Consider the following 15,630-nt stretch of genomic DNA (forward strand, 5'->3'; position numbering starts at 1 on the left):
CTGTTTCCATATTAGGTGTTCTCTTCACTTTACCACATCTTTTTCTCACACTGATGCAAAGCTGCTTGTGGACAAGCTCTAAGCCTTTCCTTTTTATCCTGCCACTCTTTCTTTCTCCCTCTCCATTCAGGTTTGTTATCTGTCATGAGTATGATTTTCCCTTGGCAGGGCTTTCTGAGCTTTGGATCCATCATCAAGAGAGCTCTACTTCCAGGTCTTCAATATTCCACCAAGGCTCCTGTGTTCGCAAGTGCTGAGCCCAATGGAAGCAGTTTCCTGTAAAGGGAGCCAATTCCTAGAACAATTTAATTGATGAATATTAGGAATAGGACCTGAGCCAGAGCAGGAAGTGAACAGGACATGAGTACTGTGTGTAAATTGCTGAGGTGATGCCTTGCACTGCTGCGGAAATGCGTTCTTCTATGTTACTTCACTGGAATTGTTACTGCTGTGACCATCTGCCCTTGCTAGAAAATTATGGGCACCTGCTTAGGAGGTGAGGAGCACATGGGTTAGTGTTACTAGCTCCCAACAGAAATGGGCTGATCACTTGGCTAGCAGGAAAATGAATGATTGTGCTTCTCATTATGTTTGGAAAAAGCTATCTAGATGCAGTGTCAAAAGTACCAGTGCCCCAAGCCTGGGCTGTCTTTCCAGTTGAATGAGGACTGCATTTTGTTGGGGCATGTTCTTGGCCCTCAGGCTCCACAGAGGCCTGGAAATTTAGTGGCAGAGAGGAGTGGCAGCATTAATTGCCATGGCTCCAGACTTGTGGAGGCCCCTGAAGGCCAGAAGTCATGTCCCCACACACTGCACTGCTGTATAACCCAAAGTTAGTAATACACCTATTCACTGCTTTGTTTCTCCTTCCATCTAACAAAATATCAAAGTGTAGCTTTCCCCAGAACTTCAAGGTTGTTTTCACTGCATTTATTAAATCCAGCAATGGCTCTTGTAAATGTAGTTTTAACATTTTTATAAAGTCACCTGTGTTATTTATCTGCACAATAGTTGCCATACAAAATAGTCTTACTTTAAGTCTTGACACAGATCAAGGTGTCAGTGTGTGGATGGTGGGGAGGGGCCTCAATAAGAGTGTGCCACTTGGCAATAGGATGTATGTGAGTCTAGGTCTTCTCCAGCCCAGAACCAGGCTCACATCAAGACCATCTCCCACTCTGGACCATGGGTTCGCAATCCAAGAACAAGGGTGAAGCCCTATCGGTGTAGCCTGACAAGGGACCTTTATCCCCTTGGGGCCTACATCCCAGAGTTCCCCCTTATGGGCAGGTGTCTGCAATTATTCTGTCACAGGAACAGATGGGGCTGGTGCCTTCCCAGAAAAGGGAGTGCTGCCCACCTTCTACATCATGGCCTGGCAGTTAGAGCACTCACCCAGGGAATATGATGCTGGCACTTACATCCCTCAGGCTGAAGGGTTCAAATCCACCCCTTCCACTTCCCAGGAGAGTGCCCCAACCACCAGGCCATAAACAAGTCAGAGGAGAGATGGGCCTGCAAAAAATAAAAGATGCATTGGGGGACAGAGAGAAGGAGAGTGAGCCGTGCCGAAGAAGACTTCAATTCCAACTGGTGGAAAGGACACTTAGCTGGGAAAGGGAGCCCTGGTTTTCAGTCGCTGTCCGGGGTTGTGTAGTCTACTGTACAAGACACAGACAATCCCTGGAGCTAACCTGCTGTGGCTGGAACATCCAACAGCAGAGTCCAGGCTCACAACCCTGCCAGTCTGTAATCCAGGGAGGATTGCTGTATGTACAGGTTTCTGTAGAAAGCCCTGATGCTTCTTTGTAGAGATGTCACACCGACCAGTAGAGTGTATCTCTCCGATACAGGATGGTGCCTAGGAGCCAGCAGTGTCTCACGGAGCCAGCAGGACTGCATTTTTCTTGCAGATCCATCTGTGTGAATTTTGACAGCTTTCAAATTCAATCCCTTGCTTCCTTTTGTAAAGAGCACAGTGCTTGCCAGCTTCATTTTCATGTATTGCCACCCTGAGGAGTGAATGGAAATATCTGACTGAGAGGGCTCCCATGGGCAGACCTCTCCCAAGGTCTGTACATACATGTGCATGAGAATTAGCAGCAGGAAGGAACCTTCTATTAGAGCAGAAATGCTGAGCTGTAGGTGGAGGGAGGGGGCTGTAAATCCCATGCAGGAGACAAAGGGTGAGTTCAGTGGGTGCCACTGTCTTGGAGTACTTGGCACACACCAGAGCAAATTTGCTGAGGGGCATCATCCATAATTAGGAGCATATGCGTTTGCTTCCCTTTGAAGCATGTGGCATCTTGGCCATGCTGGATTAATCTTAGCTGTAGTTCTGTGCCTTCTAACAGCTAAATGTGACATGCCTTCTAAATGTCACATATGAATACTCTCTCTCTCCTGCAGAAAAATGGTATCTGCGCAGCAATGCAACTGCAGTTTCTGGCACTTGTGCACAGTGTGCAAGTCAGATCTATGCACATAAACATGTAGGCACTCACTGAGCAGGCTCATTACAGGCTCCCCTCACCCAAGAAGGGAATTTGAATGTGCCTCTCCTGCTTCCCAGCACAGTGCTTTACCCACCAGGCCACAACCACAGGCTAGGCATTATCCAGGTGTCTTTTCAGCACTCCCTTTAAAGCTGGCCCCCTGAGCAGCTGTAGATGGAGAGATATGTGGAACCAGGAGACAGAGAAAGAGAGCAAATCTGAGAGCATGTAGTGAAGTAAAATGGCTTCCCCAGTGCATTTGTTCCATTTTATCCAATGCTGACTGAATGCAAGGTTCAGTGATTCAGGTCCATGCAAGTGGTTGTAGAAAATGGTTGATGCCTAGCCTGTGGCCTGTTGGTCAGCACATTTTGCTAGGAAGCAGAAGCAGATTCACAACATTAGGAGCTCCAAAGTGAGAGTCTCTGGCTTCCAGGGTGGGTGTGCCAACCACCAAGAAATTGGGCTAAAACATGTGAAGACCCATCCCATCTCTTTTGCCCTAGGAACAATAGAATCCAAAACTTTGTTTATGCTTCAAAACTGGAATTCCATGGCTGTGTACATGCCATTTATGCATGTAAAGTGAAGTGGGAATTAGCCAGCTCTGATCTTTGTGCACTACACTGCACTGGGGCATATATATGTACCCTAACAGGGACTGGACTGAGAGGGATGGCACACCTTATACACAGTGATGGTCAGATATGGGCAGAGGACAACCCCACAATCACAACCCAGTAGGTGGTCACTGTCATCAGCTATAACTGGGTAACTTCACAAACTGCAGTCTTTGTGATCCATTTTTAAACTAGTCAGAAATATTTTCCCACATCAGTCCCTACCATCAAGGAGCACATTTGTCACTGTAGCATATTCTCCCCAGCTGCACTCTCACAACTTTGCTCAAAGCACAGGGGGACAGAGAGGAGATCATCAGCGTCACTGTAATGACAGGAAATCCCTGCCTACACCCAGCTGGTGAAAGTCAGGTTTTACACCAGCGCAGCACACCCCAATTCATGCCATTCTGTGCTGCACCTAAACTAGCTACAGAGACAGGAAAAGAGATCTAGGTGTGACTGGGACAACCCTGGAACAGACACCTGAGACCAATGATTAGGTCATATTGCAGAAGCATGTGTGCCAGGGGGCTTTCAAACACACTGACTCTGCACACTGAGAACCTGTCTGTGTGGACCTCACCCCATAGAGGATGTTGAACTATAAGGTGGATCTAGATCTGTGTCTCCAGCTGCAGAACTTGACATGACCTTTGGGGACCAGCCTTTGAGGGTGAGGGTGTTTGAATACATGTCTACATCAGCATTAATACAACTTTGCTAGGGCACAAGGAAAAGCCCACCAAGACCCACAACCTGTATCCTTTGGTCTGAGGGTCACTGAGCCAAATCCATCGTCCCTCCTTCTCTCTGAAGGTTAGTCCGATCCAGAAAAATCTGTTTTGTTCCTTTTTCTGGTCTAAAAATTCCTGTGGAAAAAGTAGGGATTAATTTCTCAGACAGGGGCTTTTCTGCTCTGACTGTTCTGTCATACCTTCAGCTTTCACACAGGTGCATGAGAGACATGAACATGGCTCACCCACACCTGTGCTTGCTCTCATGGATTGGTATCCTGACACCTTTCAAAACATTTGGGGCTTACAGAGAAATGCCCAACCCACTTTGCTTCTCAGCATTCCTGGATGCAAAGCCCCAAGTCTTCAGAGTCTAGAAACCCCATGCCCAAGGAAGCATGGGGGCTCAAAACAGCCAGACTGCAAGGGAGATTCCAGTCCTTCAGCCCTGACAGTCAGCACCTTTGCCCCATGTAAAAGGAATCTCTGCCCTAAATTATCTAAGAATGGATAGGCAGAGGCTGGAGTGCAACACATGTCCATCCATCAGCAGGGCCAAGCTCCTTCACTAAGGAGACTGAGGAAAGTGGGAGAAGGCTCTTAATTCCACACTCATCTCAGTCCCCTCTCATGATGGCCATTGAGGAGGGGGATCCCTGAGCTCTTCAAATCAGCCTCCCACTCACTTGGGAAAGAGCCCCTGCACCCTGCATGGGCAGAGTCATTCTGGGATCATTGAGCATGGATCAGCAGGAGGCCAGGTCAGGCCAAAGAAGGGCCTTCATGGCTTCTCTCCACACAGGCTCTTGGAAGGGAGACAAAGAACCAAGTTCAGCCTTCATTTCAGGTGAGCCTGCCTGCGCAGAGCTCGTTGTACAATCAGATGAATCACTGTTGTCCACTGCAGCATCTGACTCTTGGGTACTAAGCGGGGGGCTCCAGGACTCACCATCTCGGCCTCACCTTCTAGGATGAGAAGCTGGGACCGACTGGCTGAACAGTGTCTCTGACTGGCATCCCAGGCTGCTATGTCCTCTGAGAAGTGATAACATCTGCCCATGTGCAGTTGCCACCCAGGGGGACAGAGCTCACATCCTGAGTGGGTCCAAGGAAAGTAATTAAACATCATCATTACTAAAGTCCTCCCATTGCATAAATGTAGGTACTAAAATGTGACACATGAGCCCCTTTGGACATTGAGTCCAATAGAACTTGTATAGTCATTCTTGGTATTCCCTCGGGCACTGTATCACAAGTTTGTCACCAAGTACCACACAACTTACTTATTGAAGTATCAGATGGGATCTTTCTACAGGTGTCATCCCTTGAGCGGGAGGGGGAGCTTTTGTGGTACATAGTAGCAAAAGCAGGGATGATAGAGAACCAAGAAGAACAGCTTCCTTGTCCCCTAGGCTTGTCTAGAAAAAGGGAGAACTTAACTTATGCAACTACTTGAACACACATTAAGGGCACTAGGCCTAGCCTAGACTAAGACTTTTCATGGGTTACTTAGTACGTGTTAGCTCATGTTCACTGCTATCACATCAAGCCTAATGTAGACAAAGCCATGGGGTGCAAGGAGCTTTATCAGACTCAGAAAGTCATAGTATCACAGGGACTACATGGTACAGCTTCTGCTCAGACACTTTCCCTGTATAGCCAACCAAACGTGGGGGATATTAATATTTACAGCTGCCAAATGGGAACAAAGATATGCTTTAAAAATAATCAAGGCCAGATTCTGAGAAACACTAGCTTACACAGAAAATAGCTCTATGGCTGCCTCCATAAAACTCATAATGTTATCAGAGTGAGAAGTAAAAAATCAGAGGCAGACAATGCATAGTGCTCAGGTCACAAAAAGAGCTGAATCTTCTTACCCTGCTCCTTTACACAGAGATTCTCTATCAGCATTTTCAGTGTTGTGGAGCAACTCTCTCCATACCGGTACTTCCTGGAAGATGTGCAATTGCCAGTGCAATTTGTACCAATCTCAGAGCAACTCTCTGAACTGTCAGCCTTGCCCCTTGAGGCTCAAATACAAAAGAAAAGATTATATAGTTAACAAGGGCTGTATCTACATGAGACATTTACAGTGCAGTAGACTAATTAGCTCCACAGTAAATGTCTTGGCATCAACATGTATGTCCCTATTAGGTTGGGTAAATTAGATTACTCTGCAGCAGGACAGTATTTGTAAATACAAGTAGTATCCCATTTCACAGTAAAAAATCCTGTAGATGCTGATAGGGCTGGCTGCAACATAAGTGTACTTCTTTGTGGGGTTGCCTGCCAGCTAACCCCATGCTGAAGTGTCTTCATGCCCCAGCCAACCCATCCACAGCAGGTTGAGCCAGGGGAAGTAGCCCCTGAGTTGGCAGACTGACCCCTGGGGCCACCTGCCAACCAAGGTCACTCTGACCAGCTCCATGTTCTGTGCATGAATAAACTGTGGAGTGTATTGCTCCAGAGTTAATTGGTCCTGGCCTCACATTCAAACAGTGTACCCAGGAGCAAAAAACTCAGAATCAATAAACTCAGCAGTTTATTCATGCACATGTAGATGTGCCTAAGGGGATCAATGCAATGCAACTTCTTTACCAAAGGAGTAGAAATCCCAGCTGTACTATGGAGGGCCTGCTCATATAATAAGGCCGCTTGACAAATGAATAAGAACAGATTTGCACCATTTGGCACTGGTTTGAGATAAAAGAATGATTTTCTGTTTTGGTTTGTCTCTTGTTGATTGTCAAAATCAGGATCTGAGTAGCACTGGATCTGGACCTGTCTAGGGCCTGCCTTGGTTCTGATTCTGACAATCAGCTGATTGCCTACATCAGGATATGGGCTTGCCAGGACCTAACACATTAAAAAACCTTGCTCTGCAGCCCCCAAGATTTAAGACCCTTTAAGGTGTCAGGCCCCAGCGAGCATCAGAGCATGGGGCAGCTCCAAGGTTTGACAAATAGCTCACTCATGCCGGATCCTAAGGATTGGACATGAGAAGAGCCTTTGGTCCCAATCTGGACGGGGCTGTTAGGTGCTGAAACCTGATGCTAACCTAAGGATTGGGGTCTGGCACAGGGAAGCCCTGGGACCTGGGACAAAGCCTCCCCCTGGCCAATTGGCTGGGGGATAGCTCCAGGTCCTAAACCGGGCTGCTCCCTGCTCTGTCACCAGAAGATGCCAGGCACACAGCTAGAGATGAGGGAACTTCTCCCATCCCCTGCTGTATACTCGGGTTTAAAGAGGCACCTGATACATGCAGCAGGGAATGGGGAAAGCTCACTCTTCCCCAGCCAAACTTTCCTGTTTAAAGAGCACCCTGCCACTAGCAGCTGGGGATGAGGGATTTTTCCTATCCCCTGTGGCTTGTATGGGTGCATCTTTAAACCAACCCTGTACAGTGCAGAGTGGGAGATGCCCTCCATCCCCAGGTGCATTGTGGGGACAACCATCAGCCTGAGATCAGGAAGCCTCTCCCCACTGTTGGTCTTATGGTGCGAAAGATCCGGGGCACTCTGCACCTGACATCAGGAAACGGCTCCCTGATGCTGTGCTTACTTCAGCCTGGACTTTTGAAAACTGGGCCTACAGTTGGGGGCCCCAGCTGAATGCTTGCACATGTGGCATGGCAGGTCACATGATTTGGAAAGTGGGGCAAAAAATTCCTCAGGCTTCAATCACATGACTGCCTTAACGTCTGCTAGTAGCCCAAGCAAGTGTCTCCAGCTGTGCATGTGCTTCAGCACGTTGTTAAACTGGGACATTTTTCTTGGAGCTACACTAATTTGCATTGGCACATGATGTGAGCCCAGGTAATGAAATAGAGGGAACTCACTGGATGCAAAATCAAGCTGGAAAATGTAATCATCTGAACCTGGAGAATCAAAAGTTGTTTCTCATAGCAGCATAAAATCCCCACAGAGCACCTAACGTACTTTTGATTGTTGACTGGGTGTTGAGTTCTCACTTCACTTGTCCCCAATAACATGGTGATCAATACCCCTGTCAAACATCAGCATTTGAATGTCTTCATTGGTGTTTAAGGGCCCTACCACACATTCAAATTAAATCTGGATAGAAACCAACTATAACATTTTTACACATTTTCAAGCACTAACTTTGTAGCTGGTTGGCTATTTTTATAGCTGGATGGACATTTCTATGGTGTGATAGTTACTTCACATGTGGGGTCGATCTAAATTTATTGTGCAATTAACCAGTTAATTGTGTAATATATGCAATGTATGGCAGGGGCCTAAGCTGCCAAATGCAATGTTTTATTACTGCCATTGTTTCTATTTCACAGCCTCGGTGGTAGATTTAATGAAGTATGGAACTGAAGGAGTGAAGCAGGTGTTGTCATGTGAAAAGTGGCACTCACCCTGGTGGGAAATAACAATAATAACAGCCAGCAAAATCAGAGTGACAATCCCCAGCACTACAGCAACATACATCCAGCCTGAATGCTGGGAACAGAAACCTGTAGAAAGAGAAGTGAAAGGATTGCATGGGTGTAACTTCAGTTGAAGCTCCCCCTATATACTATTATTATGTGTACAAGAACATGTCTGCAGGGGAAGATCCACAGGGGGTGTTGTGCCATGGCTGCACCACCATTTCGCTGTGCCACACATGAACTCTCGGTGCAAGGTCTAGCTAGATCTCTAAAGTGCAGGGGGTAAGTACACTGCTTTCACCATTTCTCCCATTTCTTTCCCCTGCTGCTGAATTCAGTGAGGAGCAGGAAGATTAGGAAGGGTAAACAGAAGCAGCCTTCACCTCCTGGGCTCCAGAGTCACATGAAAACAGGAGCTGTGGCCAGACCCCTCCCCAGTCATGTGGAGATATCAGAGCTCACTGCACATGCAAGGCACAGTCCAAGTGGCAGACTGCACCCTTCGTGACCCATTCCTGGATCCACTACGGTGTTTCCTAGTCCACACTGACTATTAGATATGCCTATTTCTAACCAGGACTCAGATTTAAACGGTCACTATTTGCTGAAACAGATTCTCCCCATCACTTCCATACATACAGAATTAATGTAAAACCTTAACACAAATAATTTTTAACTGTGTGGGGGCTAAGAACCCTGGACTGAGCACTTCGCAGGAGAGTTGGCAGCTTGTCCAAGTGAGCCACTTTCCATGGCAGGACTGCAGAACTGGTGGAAGAAGAAAATGCTACAGATGTGCTAAAACCCAAATCTATGGCATAAGATATTGCTTGAAAATTATGATCTGAGACTAAGGCACCTCCTGTGTGATATAGGCACCATGCTTGACAGGCACCTTTCACCACTGAGTTCAACCAGGCAGAGGAACAGGGAAGGGATCAGTTTTCTCTGGGGCCCAGAGGCTCCATGGTGGCAGATGGAAAATCATTGGTAGGTTGGAGATCTGGCTGTTCCCTCCTCAGTCCCACGGATAGGACCTGGAACAGTACCAAGGTGAACTACCCCTCCTTATTGACATTGGTGCATTTTCTTCCCGTGGTGTTGGAAAAGCCCTAGTAGTGCTGCTTTAGCTGCATGTACTTTTATGAAGTAAGGCAAAGGTGGAGGAGAGGGGTCAGTCCCCCAAAATGTGTATCAGAAAGGTATCCCAAGAGAAGTACAGGTTCTCTATACCCTGCATAGGTCTATAAAAATGAGTTCAGTAATTTTTTTCACGTGTCATCACCCTCCTCCTCCCCAGCACAGAAGAGTTCAGGGAAGTCCCCATTAAAAGTTCCTTGTGGAGTTTTTCTCCCCTTAGATCTTGCCTTTCTGGGCATTCCCACAGTATGATGCCATGCAAGCCACAGCTGCATGGCCTGCTAACTGATTTAAGCAAGTACACAGAAGGAGGGGTGGACTCAAGGGAGGTGCACTGATGCACTTGCACCCTGCTTTGATTCCTAGTCCATTTGAAGTTTAAAACCTACTGCCTGGATGCCAACATTTGACAGAGACCAAATATTTATAGCCCTGTGTGCACATATGCATGTTGTCTGTACAATCAGAGAAAAGAGTGAAATAATATCGACGGTGAGGAAAAAAACCCTGTTATAAATATATATACATGTATACACACATACACACAGACATATACATACATATATGTGTGTGTGTATGTGTGTGCATGTGTGCATGTATATATATTTATAACAGCTTTTTCTCACCATTGATATTATATCACTTTTCTCTGATCATATATGCAACATGCATGTGTGCACACAGGGCTATAAATATTTGGTCTCTCCCACTGAGTATTATTTAAGAAGAACTCTGCAGTCAGGAATTAAGATTTGCTGTAATAGTATTAATGATGATAATACTAATATTCATAAAATTAGGTTGTTGGTTGTTTAGATATGTAATAATTATTCCATCCTAAAGAAACTGAAATAACCCAAAAATGATACGTTTCAGATGTCCTCTTGGCTGCATTTCCGAAGTTTGTCAAAATGCACTGAGTGAATGAAATCTTTCTGAGTGCTGGCAAAAGGATTCTGGAAAAAAAGATTTTTAGTACGAGCTCTTTTCTCACTTGGTGTTCTGTCTTTTATTAGAACAACATGAAATGGTCACCGATCTGCTAAAATACTGATGGCAAATAGTTATTTAAACCCTAAAAAGTAAAATGAGTCATTTTAAAGGAAAATCCATCTGGGAGTGCCTTGCAGTAAAAGCAGTCACAGAATCAACTGCTTTTGGTGGTATTTTAGATTAATTTACAACTCTTTTGCTAGAAGCAGCACACTGAAGATACATAAGATGTAAGGAAGTGACTTTCAAGATGGCTAACAGTTCACAAGATCTTAATTTATTGAAACCATAATAACCCTCAGACCAGGTTAAGTCATATTTAAAAATAAACAATTTACCTAATTTCAAAATCAGCTCAAATTATTCCTCATTTTGTTCCCAGAATCCTTGGGGCAGACCCTCAGCTGGAGTAATTCAATGGAATAATATTGACTTACCTGGAGCTTGGCTGATTAACATCGGCTGAGGTTCTGCCCCACAGGGTGCAATTCTGTCCCCTACTACAGTTCTTCCACTTGTCAAAATTTCATCACAATTATATGAAGGAATTGGAAAATCTTAAATGGAAACAAGAAGATGAATCTGATAGCTATTAAAATGTGTTACCTGGCCTTGAAGTCTGAGAAGGCATGAATGTTCTTTCCCTGGATAAAACTGGCATATTTGTGTAGATATTCTCACTAGCCATTGGTGATGAAGCTTTTTCAGCTTTGGACACAGCTGGTGCACCACAGTATTTTGTACCCTGCTGTCACCCCGCCCACCCCGCCTAGCGCACTTGCAGAAATAGATAAAAGAGGAGTTATTTCTATCAAAGCCTCTTTAAGCCACTAGTCTGTCTCCTACAGTGTGAGGTCCTGTCTGTCAGGAGAAAACATAAACTAACCATCTCAGAGAAAAGAAGAAGCTTTCTTTTCCAGCCTTGATGTTAGTGTGTTTTTGATTAAAAATAATAAAATGCCTAGGAGCTTGTCTACCCAGTGTCAGCAGCTCCAAAAAACTTTTATTCCTCTTTGACCAGATCCATCATTGCCAACAAGAAGAGCAGAAACAGGCAAAGGAGAAAACTGAACTTTGATCTGGGCCAGCAGGAAAGCCTGAAAGAGAGATGCTGCTAGGATGCAGCATAGGCTGAAAAGAAGGGAACCAACCCTGCTTGGAAGATGGAGAAGGGGACAATATCCACACTTGGGTTGCTTACTGTAAGAGCTTAGGGCAGGGACAAAGTGTGAGCATAGATAATTAGGCTGAGAGAGAGCTCAAGGAAAAGTCTTGTCTAGTTCATCTGCTGCTTGGAGGCAGGACCCAGCTGAATGACTGACTAGATTTGGGGTAGGAAATTCCTTAATAAAATGAAATGCCACTGAAATTAGGAACAGGAGGAACTCTCTTTCACCAGCCTGATGTGGCCTAATGCTCAAACTAAAATTCAACTCTTGTGTTACACCTCTCATGCAGAATCACTGAAATCATACTGTATCTAGTCTGGTAGCATAACTACACTTTAGTTGTGTTTATAGCTAGTTTCTTAGTTATACCACAGGTAGTTTATTCCACTCACTGAGTTAGCCGCTGCCTTTCTGGTTTTGGGCATAATGCACTGCTTTCTAGAATGCAGCTGACAGCAATGTATTCTCATAAGATTTGTACTTAGTCATATTGCCAGCTTTCTGATTATATGAAGTAGTGATGGTTACAGGTAACATGAAACAATCAGCGTGTTTACAGCCACTATGTTATAGAATATTAGAAATGATTGCTATTTGATCAAATGACATTTACTTCATTAGTCCTTTCACTCTATTTAGTTTGGCTATGTCTAAATGCCCCCATTTTAGCTCAGACAGCAGGTGTCGGGGATCATTGCTATCTGAGCTGTTCTGAAACTGACAGTCAGGGTGCATCTTCATGTGCAATTAATGTGACAGTATAAACTGCAGAGCAATTTGTGCTGGAGTAAATTATTCCTGGGTGCAGCATCTACATGTGTTTTTAATTACTCAACCATAGGATAGTACTTGTGTTGGGCAGTAAAGTCTTATGGCAGAGTTAATTAGTTTACTGCAGCTTAATAGGGCCACACATGTAGAAACTGACATTTTACTGGGCGCATCTACATGTTGCCCTATGGTGATGTAGCAATCACGTAGGTCTACATGTGATTGCCAGCTACATTGCCATAGCAGCATGCTCCCCAGTTATAATGCACTGCTACAGCAATGTAGCAGCAAAATCTAACTGTGCTCTGCAGGCATGGTGCAGTACCCGTACTGCGCCATGCTTTAGTACTTCCAAAAGGAAGTACTAAAGCATAGCGCCATAGCAACACCACCGTCTGGCAACATGTAGATATGCCATACGGTAATCTACTCCGCAGTAAACATCTTGTGTAGACATTCCCAGGTAGGAGGAACCACACAGAAAACCCTGTTCCTTGGGAGAATTCCAAGCCAAGGATGCCCAAGCAAAATAAAAACTTCTCATTTATCCAATATCTGTAGTTAATGGCTGCCTACCTCCTTGGCAAGCCATGTTTCTTTCACTGATTCCCAGATAATTCTTAAAAAGTTGTCAGCTCCTTGTGATGGAGAAAAAAATCCTTCCCAAGAAGTAGAATGCATATCAATTGATAAATAGAATGCTGTATAACACAAGGCCCAATACACTGATCAGGGGTCACCACCACCAGTGTTGGTAAGCAGGCAATACTTGTTGATTGGATGACTAGGACACATTTTTGGATGCGCCATATAAGCCATTTCTGACTGTCTTTGAACCTCATCCAAAGGCCAATGAAGTCAACCAAGAAAATCACATTGGTGCCAGGGCTTGCAAAAATATCATCACACAAAAGATCATTAAAACAAAGGGGCAAGGGGAGTGGATAATAGAGTCCTTCTCCAAGTATTTCCTCCCCCTCTGCCATGGAAATAGAATGATGGCCCAAACAGCCAAAAGCAGGAAAAAAGGTTCAAGTGTGGGTTGAGCCAGCTCATTTGCCAAGGGGAGGTCTCTAATCGGCACTGGGGCCCAGTTTCCTCATCCCTGTCCCAGGCTGGGAGTAATGGCCAGGAAGTCCTTGAGGAGTAGGTGTTAAAACATCACTGTCTCCTTCTCCTCTCTGCCTTGTCACTACATCTCCCTCTCAGTCACCATCTCTGCCTTGAACCCTCATACCTGTCCCTGGCCTACCCTGAATTCTCACCCCTGCTCTCCTGTCTATGGCTCCTTTGCCTCCAGTGACAGGTGCCCACCACAGCCTCCTCTGCTGCCATGGTTTTGTTATCAGCCCATTCAGGATCCTGTGTCCTCTATGCAGAAAATATCAGCTCTGGGCAGGATACCGTCCTCTGCCAAGGGAGATATTCTGCTCCATCTCCCCATCTGTGGCTGTGCTTGGAACAGCCCCTCTCTGGCATGGGGTCTGTTGCTGTTTGGAGAAGGACATTCCTCTGTAACAGACCCAGGGAGCTCAGAACAATTGGAACCAACAGGAATGGTGGAATCACCCTGTGCTGTGATGGGAGGTATCTGCAGAGTGTCACCTACTCCCCTGGCCGAGAAGGACATGGGGCAAGGCAGGGTTGGGTGGGACTTGGGGCAAGGACTCTTTCCGCGCTTCCTGTGCCCACCTCTAGCTGGAATGACCCCTGAGGACACTCCAAAGTCTTCCTTCCCCAAGTGACTGCAGTGCCACCCCATTAGATGGCTAACAAGAGTTCCTGCCACAGTGGACAAACTAATCCTGCTTATCTTGAAAAATAATTGCCTGGTTCTGGGACAATCCCACAACTTTTGGGAACTGACTTATGACTTAAACTTGTCAGATTGGCAACAATGGCATCATGTCACCCCCTTCCCTCTTTCTACAGTGAGTCATCAAACCACATTTCATGAGTCCACTATGGGAGCTGTGGTATGTGGAGAGTCTAGTGCAGTTATATTGTGGAGATGCAATGGACAAACCCTCTCCTCTCAACTGCTCAGGTTTGATTACTGTAGCATTTATGATGTATCATTCTTCAGGTTCTCAAGTTCAAGTATGAGAGCCGGAGCCACGCAAACAGGCTGCGCAAACAGGCGCGTTTGTCTGCTGGTGCGTGAGTTAGCGCAGAGTTTGCGCAGGAGGGTATGCGGGAGGGCCCGAGGCCCTGCCTGTGCGCCCCCGCCCTAGGGAAGTCAGTCTCATCCGTAGCCAGCGACATGATGCAGATAGGCATGCACTGCACCCTGAGGGTCCCCTCGGGATCTGTGGCCCCTCCCCTTCCCCCCCCCCCCCCCCCCCAGAGATGGCCACCCAGAGGGAGCCCATTGTTCTGGGCTCCATGTAGATGGAGCCCTTGGCTCTCGACTGCATGGGCTGCCTGTCCCTTTTTCAGGCTCTGGGGCCCGGGAGCATGTTTACCTCCCCTTGTGGGGTCTGCTCCCTTTGGGGTCTCTGGCACGCCAGCTGGAGGAGCTCCAGGCCACAGTCCAGAGACTGCGTGTCATCAGGAACTGTGAGCAGGAGATAGACTCCTACTGCCAGGCCCTTCTCCCCCAGGAGGCGGAGGGTAGACCACGGTCTCCCTCCAGGACAAGGGAGGACTCAGGGACCTCCCCTTCTGTCCAGTCATGGGGATGGACCAAGGTGGTCAAGGGCCCTAAGGCCCACTGCACCAAGACCCCTGCCCCGCCAGAGCTTAGCAACAGGTACAAACCTCTTGCAGCCCCAGCAGAGCCTGCTGAGTTGCCAGCTCTTGCAGGCAACACATGCTCAACTGCAGCTACCACCCCCACTCTCCCCAAGACAAAACGTAAAGTGTTTGTTGTGGGAGACTCCATCCTGAGGGGGACTGAGGGGGTAATCTGCCGCCCCAACCCCTTAGCCAGGGAAGTCTGCTGCTTCCCAGGGGCCCACATCTGAGACATTGCAGAGAAGATCCCTAAGCTCCTCCAGCCCACAGACCAATATCCCATGCTTCTTATTCATGTGGGCACCAATGACACAGCTCGGAGTGCTCCCAGCCAGGTCATGAGGCACTATAGGGATTTGGGAGCGGGGATAAAGGGCCTGGGGGCACAGGTGGTGTTCTCTTTGATCCTCCCAGTCTCGGGGTATGGGCTGAGGAGGGAGAGGAGGATCCAGGTAGTAAACCAAAGACTGCAGTGCTGGTGTCATCGGGAAGGCTTTGGCTTCCACGACCACAGCCCGCTCTTTGGTGAGAGAGGCAGCGAGCTGCTGGGAAGAGATGGCCTCCACC

At 46.7% G+C, this 15,630-nt stretch overlaps 1 protein-coding gene across 2 annotated transcripts in view; it reads right to left on the reverse strand.

The window, feature by feature from the left end:
- Nucleotides 1-915: 915 nt before the first annotated feature.
- The window catches only part of LOC112548290 (CD209 antigen-like protein E), a 19,886-nt gene continuing 5,171 nt past the window's right edge, over nt 916-15,630 (reverse strand). The window contains exons 3-8 of one of the 2 annotated variants that reach the window (XM_025193609.1): nt 10,825-10,944; nt 8,240-8,338; nt 5,733-5,885; nt 4,802-4,947; nt 3,875-3,987; nt 916-2,012 (exon numbers count right to left, since the gene is read on the reverse strand). In XM_025193609.1, coding sequence (XP_025049394.1) covers nt 1,880-2,012; nt 3,875-3,987; nt 4,802-4,947; nt 5,733-5,885; nt 8,240-8,338; nt 10,825-10,846 — 666 coding nt within the window. In that variant the 5' untranslated portion in view covers nt 10,847-10,944 and the 3' untranslated portion in view covers nt 916-1,879. The remainder of the gene's footprint in view (nt 2,013-3,874; nt 3,988-4,801; nt 4,948-5,732; nt 5,886-8,239; nt 8,339-10,824; nt 10,945-15,630) is intronic. The other variant, XM_025193610.1, reaches the window with a different exon arrangement.

Source organism: Alligator sinensis, unplaced genomic scaffold (assembly GCF_000455745.1).
Source record: "Alligator sinensis unplaced genomic scaffold, ASM45574v1 scaffold1245_1, whole genome shotgun sequence".
In the NCBI taxonomy this organism is placed as follows: Eukaryota; Metazoa; Chordata; order Crocodylia; family Alligatoridae; genus Alligator; species Alligator sinensis.